Source organism: Passer montanus, unplaced genomic scaffold, assembly GCF_014805655.1.
Source record: "Passer montanus isolate IOZ18808 unplaced genomic scaffold, ASM1480565v1 scaffold104, whole genome shotgun sequence".
NCBI classification, from domain to species: domain Eukaryota; kingdom Metazoa; phylum Chordata; class Aves; order Passeriformes; family Passeridae; genus Passer; species Passer montanus.
In genome coordinates this window covers 172002-194069 of record NW_024356948.1, presented here as the reverse complement: position 1 = coordinate 194069, position 22068 = coordinate 172002, and the positions used below count along the sequence as shown (strand labels likewise).

The following is a 22068-nucleotide window of genomic DNA, read 5'->3' as shown; positions in this document are numbered from 1 at the left end:
GTTAATGGTGTCATTCTGGCCACTCTCTTTGAGCATGGAATTCAAGATTTAAAAGTCACTGAACTGAAATCAAGCAGAACTATTGCTGTCATCACTCCTTCTGTCTTGCTTTGCTGCTTTCTGTCAGCAGGATTTTCCTGCTAGTAATCCCAGTCCCAAAAGCAAGGAGGGCAGAAGACCACATTACCCACACCTTGTACTGCAGGCGGTCAGGATCACACAGCCCTTCACAGCCCCACTTAGCTTATGAATCTCAGAAGGACTGGTACAAAAGTCAGCTTCTTCTGTCCAGGGATCCTGGTTGTGGTCTTCCTCACTGCAAGTATTCGAGAACCATCTGTAATTCCAGAACCCCTGTGAAATGGGCTGTAGAATAACCCTGCTTGAGCAGAGATATTGGACCAGATGACCCAGCTAGTGGTCCTTTCCAATTTGACTCATCATGGACTCAGTGATGCTTCAAACATGCTGGAGCAGCAGCATTGCTGTTCTTGGATTTCAGGGAGTAGCTGAGCTAGGATTTATTGGATTGTGGCTTTCCTGTGGACCTGTATGTCTGTCCCACTGGCCCAGAGGAAGTTTATCAGCATGGCTTCTCCTCTCCCATAATCGCCTTTCCTCCTGGAAGGCCAATATAGCTGTAAATATTTCCTAAGTGAGCTTCATTTACTTCACAAAGTAAATTAAAGGACTCAGGCAACTCTTTGCCTGGAGGTTACCTAAAGCAATGCAGCGAGAAAGGGAAAGCAAAGTTAAAGGACAACAGAAACTCTGCCTTTCTGTGCTGGGTGGAGTTCAGAGGTTCCAAGAAAGCCCAGAAGGTTTAAGTGAAAATGTAATTGTTTCAGGGTCCAAGCTGGCACCAGTCAAATCACAAAATACAGCTATTACAAGTGTCCTTGCGACTCATACCTGAGGGGTGAGTGTTATCCAGTATTAGCCTTTAGGATTAGTGCTCTAGGTTTGTGGCTCCTGGCCAGGGACTGGGTACAGTCTTAATAAAAGCCTGTCATGTGAAATGACATGTTTGTGTGACTGACACCTGAGTGTGCTCAGTTCAGATAGGACAAGGAAAATAGTATATCTCTTTGACCCAAAATACATTTTTTTAGCTCCAGTATCTCAGGCTGAGCCTTAGCTGCTAAGTCTGACAGAGAACACCCACGTGAGACCATTTACTACTGAAAGCAGCCAGAAACCTCACATCTGGGGTATTTCCTGACAGGTTCTTCAGGAAGGTGTTCCCCTGTACTCCCGAATACAATTTAAAACAGTTGAAGATCTCCTGGGACAAGTTAAACCTGCCTGGCAGGAAAGTTGTCTTCTGGCGAGAAAATTAGAAAAAAAGAAGCATTAATTATGAGACAACATCAGTGTTTCTCCTTGGGATAGGGAATGAGATTGCCCTCCCCATATATACCAAACAAACTCCTTTCAGTTACTATGTAAATGCAGTGTTCCTCCAGCTCCTCAAGAGAGCTGGTATCAATGAAGGCTGTCACAAACCAAACCAAGAGTGTTTGGGAGCTCAAAGACACCCCATCCATGTGGTTTTTGCTGCTCCCTGTTGAAGCATTCCTAAAGAGGGCAGGGAGGTGTAAGTGGCTGTTGTTGGTGAGTGGGTGCAGGGGCAGGCAGACCTTTCATCTGTTCCCTGTGCCACTCCTATACCTCTGTGGAAATGCGTGCGCTACCACAAAGGCAGTGGAACTGTGGAGATTTGTTGAGTTTCTGCCTCTGCCCAGGCCGTAGTTTCCAGGGGGGAATTCCTCTCCAGTTCAGTGATCTCCAGGACTTGACCCAGTTGCACACAATAGGACTCTTAAAGCTATCTGCATGGGGTTTGGACATGCGACATGAGGCCTGCAGGAGAGCTCAGCCCCTCTGGAGTAGCAGCTAGAGCCAGACAGGATGATCCAGGGTGTCTCAAAGGGTTCCTGACCCCTGAACCCAGGCATCTGAGCTTAGCCCATAATCAGCACAGTCAATGAAGAAATTCAGTACTCCTTTATAGGTGTTCTCAGGGGAAGTTCTTGTCACTTGGCAGTCAGAGCAGAGTCATGGGCCTCCAGACTTCTCTCAGCCGCTCTTTGTCCCTCTTGCACTGTGCTTGTCTCATGCTGCAGAGCTCAGCTAGCTTCTGCACTTGCCTCCTCTGATGGATTTTTGAACATCCCTACACAGCCACCCTTACACCCTTCGGTCCCCAGAGACAGCACAAAAGTCTTCTCAGTGTTCCATCATTCTTGTCTGGAGTCTGGAGACATTTTTTCTTCTGTCTGGAAGGACAACTATCATCCCAGTATCAGGAATGTTCATCCCTGTGGTATGTTTCTTAAGCTCAGCTGTTCATCAGGGTAGGCACAGGGCTGGGCTGCAGTGTGTGATGTCTGCTCAGCACTTGGAGTGCTGTGAAAGAAGAAGACACAGAGAGAGCTCTGGCAATGGGTCACTCTGTTGCTCAGAGATAGAGGAGACTCTCTTATCTCATGTTTCCACCAGGGACAGTGACGAATTTGAAGAGTTAGTGGTGTTCCAGACACTGAGAAGTGGGTAAATGCAGAATGTCCCAAATTAGATGAGTAGATCTTCTTCACAGATGTATAGTCGTTCTATACACAGTACTTTTCAAGGAGCACAAAGGTTTTCAGGACAAGACCTGACCAGAGCCCCAACTATCTCTATCCCACCCTATTGCTGGGCATTACACACAATTATGTGATGAATGTTACAGGACTCAGGGACATGTTTTCCCTCCTGAAGGTGGTAAAATGGGAGCAACCTGAAAGTTCTAATGTCTAATGAGTTACACTTGAGTCTCACATCTTTTATCCAGATTGCAGATTTTTGGCCCTCACGAGAGTTGCACATGAGAGGGATCATGTCACATCCCAATACCCAAGCAACTGTTGTGGGAAGGCATGGCACTGGCTGCTGGGCAAGCAGGGGCAGCAGGTAAGATATTCTTAGCTGTCCTGGAGGCAGGAGGAAGGTCTCATCCCAAAGCCCAGGCCCTTGGGCCAGGGTGGTTACCTGCATTCAAAGGGAGCCTGTTCCCTCTTATGCCACCAGCTGCAAAGCCAGGTGTCACACAGCCATGCAGGTCCTGTGAGCCAGCTAGTCTGGGCCAGACTCATGGACTGAGATGCAGATGAGCTGTGTCCATGCTTTAAGTGAAATATTTTATGCAAGCAAGAAAAGGAAGTCAAAGACACTTTCACTTGAGACAAAGTGTAGAAGAGTGAGGGATATTTTAGACAAATTTTCTCAGATCCCAAAAAGTTTCATTAAGCTGGCTCCTGGCCAGCAGCAGAAATTAATCGAATGCAATATCCTGGGGAGGAGGGAAAGCAGGAGCTGTAGTAAATGGGAACTGGGCAAATTCCCTGAAAATGTCTAAGGCAATCAGTGATCCTGCAACCAACAAAACCAACATCCCAGGCAGCATAGTTCTTACAGTTTCAGAAATCCTCTTGTAATTTTAGAAATCTTTAGCCTGAGAGCACGTTCTTCTTGTTGTCTTTCTCCCATTTACTTATTTTATCTTCTTCACCAAGGTGTAGGTGATGGGGAGAAGGGAAGACAGCAAGCAGATCATCTGTCAATGCTCATCTTCTTTGAGTACATGCAGAAACCTGTCCTGGTACAGTCCCACCAGATTTGCCTGCAGCTGCTCAGCAAATGTAACCAGCTCCAGCATCCCCAGCACACACCACTGCCAAATGGAGAGCTGAAACTCAGTTTGAGATGAAAGGGCTGCAGAAAGGGAGATTTTGCTTTTCTCCCATCCACACTGCAATGCCAAGCAGCCTTTGTTCATGCTCACACAAGGTGAAACAGAGCAGGGTTTGAAAGAAATCAAACAGCACTGCTGCTGCCATTTTACAGACGGAATAGATATAATAGATGTGGAAGAGCTTCCCAAGATATACCAAAAATGTCAAAGCACCTGCAGTGATAATCTTAGACCAGACAAGAACCTAGAGGAACTGAATACATGGCCACTTTCATCTTGCATTTTAAATTTCATAAGTTTTAAGGTCAGAACGGACAAATCCTGCCAACTTGACCTCCTATAATGAAGAGGTCAGGGAATTTCCTCCAGTGAGACTTGCAGTTTGCAATTTAACTGAAAGAACTTTTTGCAAGACAGCCAGTCTTAATTTGAAAACTTCACACAATAGAGAACCCAAAACACCTTTTAGCATTTTGTTCCAACAACAAATTACTCTTCCTGTCAAGCATGAATAGTTTAAATTGTAGATTTATTTCTTCCTACAAAGCATATTTCAATACCTTGACAGCTGGAGTTCATCTGACCTAAAACCCAGATTACTTTATTTTGCCAGATGAGTTTTAGCTCTCCAGTGAGGCACTACAGTGTGATTCATTGCCTTTGAAATTTAAGTATGGATGGGGGAAAAAAAAAAAAAAGAGAGAGAGAAATGTTTGGATTTGCATGGGTTTGCCAGGTGAATAACACCCAGAAGGTATCTTAAGGCAGCTAAACTGAAAACAAGCAGAACCACAACTTGCAGCAATTTAAGGGTGTTTGCTGCCAGGGAAAACACCTTTCCTTCCCCTCAGTTTAATAATACTTCTGGAGCTCTTGAAATCTGGTGTATCAAACTGTGCTGTGCACTACCCTCCTTACATGGCTAGCAAAGACAGAATCATGTCTCCTATGGACCAGACCCTTCTGAGGGCTGTGTTCTCCATAGCTTCCCATCCACTGACAGCAGGCAATGCCTTCCCCTTTTCTCATGTTGATAGATCTACTCAGCAGTGCTAGGTGCTTCTCCAACAGCAAAGCCAAGGCTTAATACAGTGGTTAAAGCAGAAAATTTAACATGAAACCTATACAATATTTTATTGCCATTTTAATAAAGGTAATAATGCATCATTAATACATGAGTAAGGCAGGGATATAGTAAAGGTTGATTACTACATGCCAGGCAAAAGCAAGAGGAATCTGGTAAGTAATGTAACAACAACAAAAAACACAAGCAAAGGGAAAAAAAATCAAACAAACCAGAATCCTACACCCTGAATCAAAAGTCTTAAGCTCTGCAGCAAGAGCTTTCATATATTGATCAAGATAATTGAAGATACAAAGTGGTAGAAGGGCAGAAAAAGAGGCAGTCCTGAAGGGAAATGAGAACTGAATTCTGCAGCTATGTTAGTTGATCACAGCACAGTTGATCACGTCTGCTACATAGAGTTTGAGGGATAAACTTTCATGCTAGAAATAAAAAAACAACACAATGTCCTGTCTGCACATAGAGTAAACCAAACAAACCCGGGAAATTTCTTCCCAAAAGGCATTTGATTCCTAGCTGGTGAATTGTCGGAAACCACATTCATCCAGAGCTCGCTGAATTCTTCAGTATGGCATCATGTGGGAAGTGAGGAGTTATTTTAAGGCAGCACAATTAATACAGGAAAAATACAGCAGTACACACACCAGCCAAAGAGCAACAAGAACTTTATTTATAGGTAAGTTTCTTGTCTAATTCTGTGAGCACTGTGTTCAGGTCTGTTGTACTTTTCCTTGCCTGGCATAGCTACAGAAAAAGAAAGTTGATTTGTGTAATATGCTAGACGGGGGTGGACAGTAGATGAAGGCAGAGTAGGATTCTTCATTCAGAACTATGTTAAGTGAAAGAACAGTAAGGGAATTTAAATTGTACAAAGGGTGAAGGACAAATACTTACCCAGTGGTTTTTTTGCCTTTAGAATAAGATGCCTGACAGCAGGACAATCTCACCCCCAGCCCATATCTTGATCACTATATTGAGCACAGCTACTTCATATTCTCCACATGCCTCAAAATCACACCCCAAAAGGGAAAGGCATAAAACACAAATGGAGCATGTACATGTACTACCTGAAAGGGTTAATTCCCCTTTGCTCAGGCTGAAGAGGAAAAGGGCTTGAGGAAACTATTGCTATGGATGACTTCCTTTTCATGGTGAAGTTTGCTGACAGCTGCTTAAAAATGCAACCAACACTACCATTGTACAGTGTGGGTATTGACATTTTATTTTTTAAAAAGAAAAAAAAAGAATACATCCTTTTAGTGATTGGAAATGTGTACAAAGATACATTTTTAATGAATTCACACATTAAAGAAATAGGTTTTCAACAAAGTTTCTCTAATGCATGGGACTTACAAATTCTTTCACAACCAATAATTCTTTTTTTCAAATACTTTGTAATAATATGGCGTTGGGAGAGTCAGAGATCCCCTGAGATGCCAGTACTGCTAGTACAGGAGGTGCCTGACCTCAGTCCCTCAGCCATGAGTACCAGGGATATCCCAGTTATTTTGCAAGGTAGAAAAGGAGGTGCTCCACAAACCACAATCCAAGACCATCCCAGGAAAACCCAAAATTATCTCAAAGCTGATAGAGAATCGGCAGTTCCCATACATCTCTATATGAACTCATCCCAACCTTGGTACTTAGTAACAGCTTTAAGGAGTATATTTATATATAAATCTACTAAAACAACAACAACAAAAAAAACCCAACAACACCACTGTAAAATTTACGTGAACACACGCAACTTAAGCAACACTGTGTTTCCACTGGATCTTTGCTATTAGCTGCTTGCAGTTTATATACAAAGCTGATTAATTAGAAAGGCTGCTTCTGGGAGCCAAGCTATCTGTCTAGGTTAGCCCTCGTTAGAATAAGGATTTCCTGCATGTGATCTTCTAGGAGACAGCAATACTAAAATTTTTGATTGTAACACCAGGATGTACTTGTTTGTAAACATTTTTTCTTACTATTAAATGAAAATCCAATGCATTCTTACTCTCTGCACTGACATTATGGATCAATAGCTAGGAATTCATAAGAGATATGAAAGTTTGGCTAATAAAAATCCTCTAGACTAGTTAATTCCTGGTGTCAAGGTACTGACTTTAGAGCAACATCAAGCAGAATTTGATCCACAGAATCACAGGAAAATTTCCTCCAGGATGTAGGAGGTTCCAATCCATGCCAGCAAAACAATTTAAGTTTTGCATGATCCCCATTCTACAGATTGGAACACAGGTTTGAAGGGAAGCAGTTTGCCAAGGTCACAGGCAATGTCAGCAACATAGCTCAAAAGAGCTTCAAATTCCTGAACACCCAATTTGTGTTGGACAACAATGCCCACTTCTCTCCTGACTCCTACAGTCCTCAATCCCCTTCTATTAGAAAAAGATTACATGATACTGCATTTGGAGGAAGACTCACAGGGAAATGTCAAAAGCAAATGTGTCAGGGATATACAAAAAAGAAAAAAATTACTAGACAGGTAAAAAACTCTTCCTGTTGTTCTTGAAGCTCTTCTTAACTTCTCCTTTTTGCCAGCTGCAGTCCTGAGTAATGAATACCTGCCAGATCTGGGTGGCAGCGTCCTCAGACCCTCTCCTTGTGCTTCACATTAGCCAGCTTGACTGTCTCCTGCTCGGAGGCAGGTGGAGAAGGCTCATCGTGACATCCAATCGTCAGCTGATAGACAATCACTCCAGCAACTGCCCCCAGGAAAGGAGCCACAACTGGAACCCACCACCAGTGGGACGGCTTACCAACCCTGGAAAACAAAAAGAAAGTGCACAAGGTAAGAACTGCAGCCTAAGCATTAGGATATTTGTACTTGGACCTGGAGCCGTGCAAGACCTGATCCTCTGCAGCCATCATCACCCACTGGCACAGGACAGCAGCACCTGCACCTCTGCAGAGCTTCCAAGGCAAATGTTGCTACACACACACAGCCAAACACTTTAAGTCCCAGTGACAAGCAATTCAGAACAGCTATTTTCAGGACTTCCAAGTCTCTCCACCAAGAAAGGAGAGAAGCATTTTTTGTGCCTACACTAGGCATCTTCAGTTCCCTCCCACTGCTTGCAGGAAAGCAACCCCTGATAACAGGCTCTCTTAATTGTCTCCAAAAATAGCAAACACTTCTCATTTTCTACTGTTAAAAAAGCATTATGTGCTCATGTTCAAGGTGCAACTAAAATTCTCATGGATGCTCCTAGATTTCCTCTTTGATAGCAAAGTTACGTCATTTGCTCTCTCTACTGGATGTTGCCCAGCTTCCACGATTTCTTAAGAAGTCAAAAAGCAGTGTCTTTTAGCAACATTTAGACAATCCATTGATACCTCGTGGCTGCCAAGACTCTTTATAGTGCCAGAGCTACCATCTATTTGGATTCATAATTTATTTCCCCTCAAGGAAATAAATTATGAATCCAAATTCATAGGTTTTTGTCGTCAAGCACTTACCGGAACACTTCAGTGCCCCAGCCAGCAATGGCTGTGAAGAGACGAGGCCCAAAGTCCCTGGCAGGGTTGACAGCATAGCCAGAGTTGAAGCCCATGGAGGTTCCAATAACGAGGACAACAAAACCAACTGTGAAAGCCTCCAGCCCGGTGGGGACAGGGTTGTTGTAGGGATCAACAATCGCCAAGACACAAACAATCAGGGAGGCAGTGCCAATGAACTGGAGAGGGATGGGGAAGGAAAACAAGAATTTAATCCAGATTAGTCTTCTAACCAAGTTATTTAACTCCTCTGGGATGTAATTCTCTTAAAGGCAAGAGGTGCACCAAGTCATCCCATGACACTATCAGACCACAGTGGCCATAGGCACAAAAGAGTGGAGCATGCTCCTCTCTTGAGATTATGGCACCCCAGAACCTCAGTCAAACTCCTACTTTTCTCCCTACCCCCAGAAGTGTTATTAATAGCTCTTTAGGCAGCCAGAAAAGCTGGAAACATCTTCCTAAACCTCCATCCCACATGCTGTGGCTAGGTAGAAGCTGTCCCTTTTGTGTTGATGGCATGTTTAGGAGACAGCCACATTCAACAGCAACCACCACCCCATACCCACCTGACCTCTGGATTGTGCCACAACCACACTACCAGAGTGAGGGTGAGGAAGAGCTAGCATTTCTCACACTATGGCTTTTCAGGGACTCTGACAAATGACACTCTTTTCTCTGGTGTCCTGACCAGTGTAGTAACACTTGCTAATGCCTTGGCACAAGCCTTCTGGCTGTAAGGTCCTTTCTGGAACAGCTCTTCCTAAGGGCTAGTGAGATACCTGTGTCAACTCCAAGAAACCTTTCTGGATATCTTATCTTTAAATTTCAATTAATTTTCTAACTAAAGGTGAGGCGCAGACCCACCCAAAAGATTCCTCTTCAAATGCACTTTCGTCCTGCCAGCCCCCTCTTACCTGGTCAAAGAAGCCATTCACAACATTCAGATGGTCAGATGGGTAGGTGGCAAAAATACCAGCAGTGGCATTCTTTCCTATAACAGTGAGCTGGTTGTTGTCAAAAGCCCAGATAGCATCTAGAGGTAGAGAAGGAGAAAAAGGAAAAAAAAATTTGCTGTAGAGCAAACACTTATCTGGAAAACTTAGAGCATCATCCACCACAGCTTTTTACCAGTCAGGCTCAGAGGCAGATGGCATTAGTCCCTGCTCCTAACAATTATTTGCCAGGCATCAAGAAAGAGAGTCAAGAAGCAAACACTAAGGTGACTCCAAGTCTCTCCCAAAGGTAATCAAATGCCTGTGGTATCAGTCTTGATGTGAAGACATGATATAGTGATATGGATTAGCAAACAGGATTTGGGCTGTTCTTTTACTTTTCTGAGTTATAACTCCCAAGATTGTCTTTAGAGCCATCAGTGCCTTGCCTACCACTGTGTAGAAACTGAATAACTAACTTAGGATGGTCTGTCTTTCCTTCATGGTGAGTGGAAACAAAACCAGGCACCTCTGAATGTAGCTTTTCCAGGGGTTAAATCCCTTCTGAAGAGGACTCAATCCATGAACTGGAAAGGTAATTGGTGTTGAACTATTGCCCTGATGTTTACTGAGAGGAAGGTAGGTGTCCTTGCCTCTTCTTAAAGTGAAAAGTAGTTCCAGCCAGTGCTGGGGTGGCAGCTTCCTCCTCCAGCTGAAATAACAGTGACCCAGCTACAGGGAACATCAATCCTATTGCCAGAAACAATCAAGAGGTAAAGTCTGAGTCCAAATGTCACACTTTATATTAGTAGAACAGAAAGGACCAGCATAAAAATTCAGTCCTTGCTCACTGAAGATCTCCCTGTGATGATGAAAAACACACAGGAGAAATAGAGGCATGAGGAACTGGATTTGTAAGGTGCTTTCCAAGGTATGGAATCACCCTGATAAAAGCAGCAAAATCTGCTAGAAGTCACGTTATCTGGAAGCTAACACAAGACAATGCATTTGACAACATAGTAAAGACTTCATTTTTTACGCCAACAATGAGAAAATGGTTCTGGAACAGTGAACAGATATAAAACCTTCATCATTACTAGTGTTTCATTGACTTTTGTGGAAGACCAGTACATACAAAAGAGCCCATCCAGAGGTCCAGTGTTCATTACTCAAGGGCAAAACTTTCACTTTGACAATGCTGGTTGGCCTTCAGATTGCTTTGAGGAGGCTTGAACATATCATCATGAGAATGGGAAAGTCATCCCACAAACACAGTAAGGAGGTCTCTTGGAATACTGCACTGCAAGTGCTCCTCTCGGGTATGGAAACCTGCCTCCCTGCAGTGAGTCACAAACACAGTAGTCTCACCTCCAAAAAGACACAAGATTTCCACACTTACCATAGTACAGCCCAAAGACTATGCCAGCTCCAAGGAAAGCCCCCAGGGTTTGTGCAAGGGCATAAATTGGTAGCTTGATCCAGGGCTCCCGGGCCAATAAGCACATGGCAAAAGTGACAGCGGGGTTCAGGTGTCCACCTGCAGAGAGGTTGGTAGTTAGTGTACTTTTATGGGCAGAATGGAGGGCCCAGGATAGTGCCAAGGGGCACTAGCTTCCATACCAGTGCCACACAAGAAAAGCAGGTTTACACAACAAGTGACACAAGTGAAACTCAGCCTACGTGGAGCCACACGTACCTGACACCTGTCCTGCAATCAAAATGCCGAGCGTCACAGCGAAGCCGAAGGCCAGGTTGACAGTCAGGAAACCTCCATGAGTCCCTCTGCTGAGAATGATCTGCGCAACAGAGCCACAGCCAAAGAGCTAGGAGGAGAAAAAGAAATTGAAATTACCCTCTCTGTTTCACATCAGGGCCAGTTGCTGACCAATGCCTGCAATGCTCTCCTTACACCTTCACAGGCCATCATAGTCCACTCACGATTCAAAGCCTGCACAGCTTCTGTCTTTGATCAAAGTATCTATACATTATCTCTACAGATTGAAGAGAAGAAGAAAGGACACACAAAAATCTACTTTCTGGCAGGGTGGACTGAAAACAGGGCTAAAATTAAAAGCAAGATGGATCTACAGGAGTCTGGAATTCTTTGTCCAAACGTCTAATTTTAAGATGCCAGGTGAGAAGGAGGAGCCAGATATCATCCTGGTCTGAGATATTCACAGCACAACTATGCTGATGAGGCATCTGGGTATCATTGTGTTAAAAAGATTAATAATTGTTTGGAACAGTAGCACAAAGACTGCTAGGGAATAATTCTGTTAATGCCTGGAAATACAGTCATGACTGAAGAAGGCCACATTCAGCCTGGCATTCATGGAGTTCTCTTCCCACGCTCCATCAAGAAAGGTCCATATTCAAAAGAGTCCACTAGCACAGCCAGTCTTGTCCTTCTGTCCAAGATCAGGGGTGCAGCAAACCAAATACTCTGGCAGACAAAAGCTGTTTATTTTGGGTGATAAAACTGTTTCCTAGTAGCTAAGGAAGGTCTTGCTTAAAGATGTTCAACTGGATAATCCTTCTCTTCCCAACTGCACCTAAAAGCCCTCATTCCTATGCTCACCCTTAACAACTCAAACCAGTTTCCCCTGGCAATTCAGTTCATCAGTCATCCAGCTGCAGGCTTTCTATCTTGGCAACTCTTTCCACTCTGCAACATGTAATTTAAAGAGCTCTAAGCCTGATCATCTGTATGCTTGTATCTCCCACTGGCTCCACCTGAACTGACCCTTGGTGTATTATCACTTGGAATCACCACATTAGCAGGTACTGAGAGAATCCTTAAACTAGGACAGAGATTACAGCCTGCTCATGAGATGCTCAAATCTAGGGATCAAGGCTTGACTTATTTCTTCTGACCACATACCCATAACTATGCCCCCACAAAGACTTTCTGCTTCTGTGAGCTCCATCATCCCAGAATTACTCAATTGCCACAGAGGTGGTATCAACTCCTACAGGATAAGCCACCAAACAGGCACTGAAGTGGCCAGCTTTGCTGTTGTCTATTCTTCAGCCAACACTGGACATGCCCATTGAGCAACACACGATCCAAATCAGAGGCAAAGACAAAACACACATACCTTATCCCCTCCCCTAACCTTGGCAACTGAAGAATTGCTAACAAAGCAAAAGGTGCAGTCAGCTTGCTTGGAAAGGAGCAGTCAGGGAGGCTGCAGGCTGATCCACGAGGTGGACACTCTGTAAATAGGTGCCTCTTGAAAAGAAACCAGGTACCCAACACAAGGGCCTTGTGTAAAAAAAATAAAGGAACCAGTTTAACTCGTTGGAGAGGGAGGGATAGCCAGCACTGCTCTCTACTGGGTGCAGTCAGAACAGCCCCTACAATGTCCTTACCAAGCTAGGAAACCATGGCAGAGGAGACTCCAAGACAAAAGCAAAAAAGATTTGTTTACTGGCAGCAAACAGAAACAGCTATGCCCAAACCACCAAGAGATGCACAGCTCCAACTGCGCAAATAAATACAGGCTAATGACCAGGGTGAATCCTGTTTCTCCCTTTCCCCAAACAAGCCCCACCAAGCTTTGGAGAGATTTCAGAGAGTACATGGCCGTGATGTTTGCCTCTCAAAGGCCACACAGCACATCAGTCTGACCTGGCAGGGGGCAAGCCCACAAAACCTGAGTCTGGTGGAGTTTACCCCCGGTGATCCATAGGGATTTTGTGTTTGTGTTATTCACTCTGTAAGAACTGGCAGTTCTGCAGGTGAATGGTGGTTGGCTCATTATACACATACCTTTTGGTTGCAGAAACCACAGAGTAAAATTTTCCTACCTCCACCTCCCTGATCACCCACAAAGGTCTTCCCCTGAGCTGGAGGAACACCAGGTCTGCCATTTCTCAAGAGGTTATCTCAAGAGGTCATTCCCCATCCTCCTCTCCTCCATCCTACACCTAGCAGTAGCTCTCTAACTTTTCCTCAGAAAGGAGTCTATGGGCCATGCAAAAACACCCCGAAGCTACTCCACAGGACCATTACAACCATTTATCAGATGAGCTGTGAGCACTATTTGGCTTAATTCAGCGTAACAGTAGAAAATTTAACCCTCAGCAGATAAAAAGAGCACAGAAATACTTAGGGATCGGTTTGAACTTTGATATGCATACGTTCAATTCCATCCTGCACCAGTGGAGTCCACTAAACACAAAAAACACAGTGTCATGCATGACATCCCTCCATGGCATTTAACTTTAAGGAACCAGTTCAAGTCATGCTCACTCAGACTTTTGTGGCAAGTACCTTGATACTACAGGTGGTAGTAACTAATACAATTTTTAATCACAGCACTTTCACTTCTGCTTTTTGCTAGTTTTCTTTCCAATTCCTTTACCCAGGTCAGATGAGACCAGAAAATCTCAGCTTTCATTTTTTTGGGGTTTTTTTTCCACTGCTCCCAGAGAGCTGTTTGAGAGCTTCTAGATGGGATTGAAAGGCAAGGAATGTCAAATAAAAGCAATTCAGCATTTTTCCCAGTCTTTTTAGTCCATTCAATGTATTTAAGAGTTCTTAGGCAATATTTTATCACTGTAGTCAGGGACAGCGGTGCACACGTAAGGGGAGATCACACACCATTCTTTTGATTTTAATAATCTGCCTCCCACAGCATTTTGTTTTATGGTTTTGTTTTTAATTTGCATTTGTTGGGGTTTTATTTTGCTTTTTCATTTGTTTGGCTTTGGTTTTGTGGGGGGTTTGTATTTTGGTTCTGTTTTTGTGTAAAAAAAACCACTTCTGGAAGAATATCCAGCCAACAGAAACCCAGGTTAGCACCTCCCACGATAGTAGGTGCAGCAGTCAACTGTTATACACCCACGATACTAGCCAAGTTCAAAAGTGGTTTTAAAGTGCTAATAAAATACTTGCAATAACGTGTCACTCTGATGTGTTAAACCTGCTCTCCAAGGAATTGGAGTCAATGCACCCATTAACCAGGTTAATAGAAGTCTGCTCTCTAATTTCATCTTACTGGCTCTAGCAAATCTAACAGGGAGGCTTGCTCATGGGGTGATTCAACTTCTTGCACTGTGAAAAAGGGCTAAATCCTTGTTCTGCAAGAATGGGTTCAAGAGTGGCAGGGCTGACAGACTCCAGAAGGGACGAGAACACCCGTGTACAAAGGAGGCACCAGCAGCAGCAAAGAAAATATGAAAAGGTAGCACATTGCAGGGGATACCTCACACTCGGGAAACCTCGAGCTCCCTGTGCCCAGGGCATGTTTGGAGAGTGAGCAGCTGGCTTTGTCACTCAAGATAAAAACACCCTGTCTCAATCACTCAAGGTACAAATACCCTATATCCATGTCTGAACACATGAAAGCCCGGTAGCCAGTAAGGGTTGGTAGAAAAGAACCATGGAGGTTAAAGTTGCAATAGCTCATGAAGAAACAAAGCTACCAAAGGCAGCCTATTCAGGCAGACCTTGTGGAAAACTGCTTCATATGTCAGCTTCATGCATGGTGCTCAGAACTCCTCTGCACAAGAGCCAGGTTTATTCCTTTCTTGTCTCCTCCTTTCTTTGCCAGTGCTTCCAGTGCTTTTTTACACCTTCATGTGCAACACAAAAGGCCTGAGTGCATTTGCTCTTTGTCTTCAGACAGACTGGTCTTAAATGTAGGCGGGAAAGCTTTGCTGGCACAGACCAGGAGGAGTGCAATTACCTGAATTACAGCTCTTCTGCCAGCAAATAACAGGGGGATTAGGCAAGAAGCCTGCTGTAAATCTACCCTAATCACCCTGGTGGATGGGAAAGACTGGTCAACCCTTGATGTATTCTGGTTAATGGGGAAGATGCCAGAAGGGCAGTCAAACAACAAGTCTGCTTTGAAGGAGGAGACCCAGAGATACTGACGGTTGATTTTAAGTTTTGGACACATAGAAGGTACCACTCTTCAGAGGAAGAAGGCAGGGAGTAAGAGCAGCATGCGGAGATCATGAACTCCACAGCTCACATGGCAGGATAGCCTCCACCAGCCAAAAAGAAAATGCAAGGAGCATTGTTCTTTATACTGTTCCTCAAAGCAACTCTTAACTAACCAGGCTGGTCATCATTCTCAATTTGCTAATCAAGGAGAAACCTTAGACCCCACAGCCCAGTTTTCTGTCCAGCACAGCTGGAGGCAGCCTGTACAGAAGCAGCCCTGCAGGAAGGGCAGCAGCAGATGATCTGTTATGTTACAGCACTTTGTGCACCACCCACTGAACCAGAGCCAAGGCAGGGCTGCAGGGCTGGACAGATGAGAGATTCTAAGCAAAACTGCACCCCACATACATCACATGCTACAAAAAACTTTGTACAAAGCTGGAGACATAAGCATCCCTCAGCTCAAGAAACTTGAGCAACCTTCAGCAGAGGAGTTGGTCATTAGGGAGGAAATTCACTGGTTTAGGTTTTTCACACACGCACTGAAGGAAAAACACTTATTCTGATGTCCCCTACTATTGTTCAGATCAAGAGGTTTCAGCCATTAGAAAGATCAGTGTGTCTGGTGGGGGTTTGGTCAGAAGGTTGGGCACTCCTGGGGAAAAGCTGTCTTCCCACCAAGGGAAAGTCTTGGTGCCTGAACTGTCCTGTTTGTGGGAAGGAGAAACGTCTGGCTCCTGGAGAGAGACAGCAAGGAGGGACAATTTTGGACAGTTAATGAAGAGCTTCAACCTCTTCTGGTGAAAGGGTAGAGGGAAAGCAGCAGCACTGCCACTTCCCATGTCCCCGTACCCAGCAGCACAGGACCCACCAGGTCCTTCCCTTGCAAGGAAGAATCAACAGCACCCAACATGCTTACAGCAAGGGATTTCCACTCCCTTTTACAGCCTAGCAAAGCATTAACAACAAAAATAACTTTTTTTTTTTTAATTACATTTTCCAAATGTGACAAGCTGGGTTTAAGCAAACCAGCCCAAATCAAACAGCAACTGTGGGAACTACTGTGCTGCCCAGATCATTGTGGGATGAGCAGCAACTTTAAGTTGCCAACACCGAAGTGGGGCTCCCCTTGCTGTGGTCATCTCATGAGATGAAGCTCCCATGGCTTTAGTCATCCAAACCACTTTGCCATTTTTGTTTCAGTGGTCTACAGCACCATCATACCCCAAAAAAGCTACCACATAGCCACAAAGTCAAGGCAGCACCAATTGAAAAGCAATTAGGAGTTGTTTTGTTCTTTCTTTGTGCCTCTACAACACAGTGAGAGATTCACAGTGAGTCCCACTCGGATATCAGTCATAATCACATTACTTCTCCTGCAAATGTAAAAGACAAACAGAGCCAGCTTTAGTATTTACAGCTAGCAGAGCAAGGCAAACAGACCGAGCCTTAAGGGAGGCACAGAGACCCACCATGGAAATCTGGCATTAGTGGGTTGCTACAGTAATAACACAAACAGCAAGGGACTGGGAAAATGCCTTTGGTGTTTGTAGTGCTTAACAACTGCCAGCAAGCGGTGCTTCCAACACAGGTATAAAGCTCAAGACTAAAGTGCTACTCAGAAAGTGAATTTTGAAGAGGGGAAATGCCAATTTAAGCATCAAAGGAAATGTATGTAGAATCAGTATTACTATTTTTGCAACAATAGAGACACCACCCACAAACTAAATAAAAGTTATGCAAGGTGCTCTGCACAGCAAAAGTGGCTTGCAAGTAGACAGCAACTTGCCTTGGCATTCTTCAGGGCTTGGCTGCCTTAGCTGGATTATTTTTCTTATCTTAAAAAAAAAGAGGCACTATTCTAACAGTCCTTTCCAGCTCAAACCACTCTATGATTCTACCTTCACCATGTATTTTAAAAAATGAGAAAAATAAAATCAAGCACTAGGTTCATTCTTACAGGCAGTAAGACTACGCAGGGATCTGCAATAGCTTTTGTCTAGAAGAGTTTAAGAGAGCTGCAGTCATTATGCAAGTGAAAGGGAGGAGGGAAGAAGCTGAAGCAGTGCCAATATCCACAGTAGGACAAGTTTTACATTACACAGTGAAATTTAAAGTAAGCTGCAAACTTTAAACCATCTCCCTCCCTTGAGGCTCAGGAAGTTGATTTTAGTGTGAACAATATCTAACCTTAAATCCATCCCTGATAATATTCTGTTCAAACAAATTTGTGTTTAGTTAACTCTATCTCCCATGAAGAAAATTTTCATGGATTCAGGTCTTTCCTCAGGCTTTTTATTGTGAAGACAAAACAGATATTTACTGGGGTGCAATGCATCTAAATGCACAGACACAGCTCAACCTGCGGGCAGGGTGGGCAGCAGGGACTTTGCAAGGTATAAAAAGGCAACTGCTCTGCTGGGAGAAAACACAATGCAAACAATTGTCCACACTAACTGAAAGGGGAAGGAATTCACTTTCAAGACCCTTTCTATTTCATGTAGGTGATATAATAAAAAGATTAAAAGGAATCAGGGTGGTAATAAAGAAAAAGCTGCAAGATTTCCTTCATTGAGACAGATAGACTGAGACACCACAAAAAAAAGATTAAAAGGAATCAGGGTGGTAATAAAGAAAGCTGCAAGTTTTCCTTCATTGAGACAAATAGAACTGAGACACCACAACGTTGGAAAGGGATTGACTGGCTTGGATATTGCAAGTTTGCAGTCCTGGAACCCATTTTCCTCTGGTGTAGACTGTTTTGGACTGTGTGAGAGCATTAACTGCATTTGGGGCTTTTCCCTTCCTCCCACAAGCCCACCCCACCTTCCCCCACACGGACACAGAACACCCACAGCCCTCCGTCCACTGCAGAGCTGCTGCAGGAGATCCTAAGTGAGCTTGTAAATCCTACAAGATGGAGCTGAGTGTGCCACTAAAACCAGTTCAGGGACTTCTGAACACAGTGAAGGCTCAGCCTGTAAACTTAGACACACACACGCACTGAAACAGAGCAGGTTTGATGCTCCTGAGGACAAGGTGTGTGCTGCCCACTTCTGCCAGCGCAGTGTTCAGTGTGGCTGATGGGTGCCCATCACCACTGCCATTTTGGAGGTTGCTTATGATTTTGGACCAAATCCTTACTCAAGGTCTGAGCAGATCCCAATTCCTCTCTGCCTGGAGAGGCAAGGTGTGAGGAAAAGTAGTTCCCTGTTGAGGAACAGTAGTTCACTGTTGTTCCAACTGTTACAGTCAGAGGATGGACTAATGGGGTTTGGATCATGAGCTTTTCTGAAAGCTCAGATCCAAATGGCTAAAGGCTTGTCTCATTTCTCAGCAATATTAGATTTGCTATCAGGAGGCATTTGTCCACCTCACAAGACTTACCTTGTTTCAATCCTGAGACTAACAGCAGCGACATCAGTGATTAATAGACAGCAATCTTCTAACTGTTAATCACTTTCCTATCACCTTCTTCCCACCTTAATTCCAAACAACCCTTCCTGGAAAAATCAACAGGACTTGTTTGCAAATCACCAAAGCTGGGTCACTCTGACAATTGCACCATACAAAGCTGCTTTCTTTTAAGAGTGGTAACATTTTACGCAGTCTTAGCAGAGTCTCCTAAGCTGCCATAGAAGATTTCAAAATCCTCTCATCATCAAAAAAAAAAAAATTATTCATAAAAGCACAGAATTGTGTCAGTCTTTTTGTGTTGTTCCCCAGGTGCTTCATCAAGCCTTCCTCTGCCTTCAACTATTCCAACCCATAGATTTCTCTCCAAGCAGTTCAGCCACCAGTTGCAAAGAGGTGTAAACCCACAGTCACTCCACTGAAACCTTCATGATTGCTCTGGATTTACACCACCTCAGAGGAATCTGTACATGCAGATATTCACTGTGCAAACTCCATCTCATTTCTGCCCCAATATATGTGCATCAAACCTGTGGCAAATTGGGCAGTCGTGTGTTTTCAGATGCTCTAAGCCAGATATCCCTGTCACCGTTTTTCTACACCACTATTTACTCCACACAGCTCATAAACAGCTCACCTAGCTGTTCATAGCTGCCTTTAAAGCAAATTGCCGCCACTCTAAACATGTGCAACCACAGGCATTAGACACACACTTATCCTGTTTTGTCCCTTGTATTCCACCCCTTTGGAAACTCTAAAACAGGCAGAGGGGTTTTATCTCCACTGGCCACTGAAAAACGCACTGGCTGATAGCAAGCACCAGCTCCCAGCTGGCTGTCAGCAGGAGCTGCCATGGTATCGTGCAGCCCCACTGACAAGCCCCTGGGGAATCAGCAGCTGACAGCAAAAGGACACTGCAGCAGTTTAAATTCCAGCTACTTCTTCGTGATGGGATGCATGGGGAAAGCTAAAAAAAAATAAAAATAAAAAAAAAAAACCAAAAAACCTCTTTCACTTCCTTGGGTGATAATGGGAATCAGCAGCTGACAGCAAAAGGACACTGCAACAGTTTAAATTCCAGCTACTTCTTCGTGATGGGATGCATGGGGAAAGCTAAAAAAAAAAAAACCTCTTTCACTTCTTGGGTGATAACACTTGGAGTATTTCAGAGCCAAGAAAATATCCCAGGGCAGACAGAAAGGAAGTTTTGCATGATCTCTAGGAAAACAGTTACAGCTTACACAGAGGTGTTTTGCTCCCTGCACTTCACAGATGCACAGAAGCTTCCACACACTCAGCAAGCTCTTCAGAGCCCACATCTTGCAAGAAACCACAATGTCCACCCTTGAGCAATATAATGAATTTTTTCCCTGTGCACAGAGACTTGCAGCAGGTTGCACCAGAGGTGGGCTCACTCCCAATGCAAACCCCGTCAGCAACACAGCCCCTTCACCAGGACAATTTCCCCCAAACCCACGGGTTAGAGAGCATCCCCACACTACAGCCCCACTCACCACCAGGATCAGCGTCCCCAAGCACTCAGCCAGTGCTTGCCGCACTAATTTGTTTCTGATCCTCAGGTGCTCCTCAATGGTAGCAAGAATGTCCTTCTGCCGCCCCATCGCAGTAGAGGTGCTTCTCAAGTGTGTCAGGGAAAAAGCAGCAGCTGACAAAGCCTCAGCAAAGTTTCTTCTCCAGCACAGCTGCCTTTGCTTATAAATAAGTTCATCGATGCCTGACACACCTCCTGGGTAACCACACCCCTTCCACCCGCTCTTCAAACCCAACTTTTTTTTTCCTGCTTTTCAGCACGAGACAGCGTGGGTGGTTTTTTTCATTTTCCTTATTGCTTGCATAGGTGAGCAAAATATTCAGGAGCTTCATAAGAACAAGGAATTAAATGTGTCCTGCTGAAGCCACGGCTGTTTTCTTCACCAGCTAAAATGCAGGGCCATATCTGCCCTTCTCCAGCTTCAGTTAAATGCATAAAGTGAGCAGTGCCTTACCTATTTGTATGAGTGTGGTACCCTGCATTCAGATTTCCTTCCCTCCCAAGCTCTTGCAGGTGGCAAAGTGATGTGTGCTCCTGTGCTCATTCAGAGGCTGTAGGTGCTTTGACAGAAAAACTGGGAGGCAGAAGGCTCTGAAACCCTACAGCTGAGTGTGAGGTTCTCCTGAGTTCCAGCAGTTACCCAGCTGAAATTAGTACTGTGAACAAGACCAAGCCTCTTCCCACGAAAATCTACATTTGGGTCTGAATTCTTTTGTGTCATTACAAAGTTATCTCACCCTCCCAGAGCTTTGGGAGAGCTCTTGCAGCCGAGTCTCCCTGAAAGCTGTAAAGACATGAGACCCCCAGTGCAGAGCCAATCTCTATCACAGGGCCTCAGTGAGGAGCCCACAGACTTACAGAGCCAGACAGGAAAGAGCCCTTGCTGCCTTTCATCATCAGTAACATCCTGTATCACTCTAGGACTGTTCCACAAGATGGCCTGGATGAAAGCAGTCCCAGTCCGTACCATCTGAGGTGAGGACTGCTAACAGGACATGTGCAGCTCATGGCATCTGGTTTTTGTTAAGTGAGTAGTAAAAATTCTCTGGGCTCCTTGACTCACCAGGTCTTCATGCAGAGCAGCAGGGCTGAGTTTGCAAGCCTGAAAAGAACCCCTTTTCCTTTATTTTTTTTCCCCAGCCTTCTCTGCAAAGCCACAGATGCCCAGCTTTTCCTCTTCCCCTTATTTAACCATCAACTTTCCTGTGGAATAACCAGAGCTTTTTAGTATAGTGGTGAATGGGCCTTTATTTTGTACAGAAACTGCAGCCAACAGGAGAAGCAGTCAGGAATGTAGCTAAGAAAGCAATAATGTGTGAGGAACCAAGCACAGGGAAACACTGAAGTCCAAACATAATTACAGGGACAGGAAACTTTCCTCGTTACTTAGTGCTCAAGTCCATTTTGGGACTGCCACCATCAATGGGGTCCTCTGAACCACAGTGAGTGCTCCATCAGCCCCATGCTTGCTTGCTGCAGCTGGCATTTGCAAATGGGTCCTCAAGACACCCATTTTCAGCCTTCTCTCAATATCTTTCCCATCACCATCTAGCAGTGTATCACCAGAGCCGGGGAGGCTCCCCAGTTCCTCCTGCACTCCCCTCTCCTTTATATTCTTCTGTGTCCTTTTGCCCTGATGCTTTGTCAAAGCTCTCACAGCTGGAAATTAAGCTGTATGTTGGGTTTTTTAGCCTTTTGGCAGATCCCAAACTAAAACACATGGCCACCAGTATGTAGATGCTGTGTTTTGTGGTGTAGTTAATTACTGAGATTTATTTAGGCTAGTTCTTATTCCTTCCCTGGTGGTGAGGACAGGTCCAGCAAGGGAAAGGTGAGAAGCAAAAAGCATGGTGAGTTGTGATGTTCTCCAAGCAGGTAGGAACATTTCTTCCAGGATCTGAGGCCCTCTGTTACAAGTTGAGGATACAGGCATTTCCTCACAAATAGGGA

The 22068-nt window shown here is 44.5% G+C and overlaps 1 protein-coding gene across 1 annotated transcript; it reads right to left on the bottom strand.

Annotated features, from left to right (window-relative positions):
• Positions 1 to 6019: 6019 nt before the first annotated feature.
• On the bottom strand, positions 6020 to 20277 carry AQP3 (aquaporin 3 (Gill blood group)). Its single transcript, XM_039718878.1, has 6 exons — positions 20081 to 20277; positions 10953 to 11079; positions 10656 to 10793; positions 9239 to 9357; positions 8283 to 8500; positions 6020 to 7587 (listed from the first exon to the last, which is right to left on the bottom strand). Exons 1-6 carry the CDS (start codon positions 20186 to 20188, stop codon positions 7413 to 7415), a joined length of 885 nt encoding a protein of 294 aa, XP_039574812.1. The 5' UTR covers positions 20189 to 20277; the 3' UTR covers positions 6020 to 7412.
• Positions 20278 to 22068: the final 1791 nt, after the last annotated feature.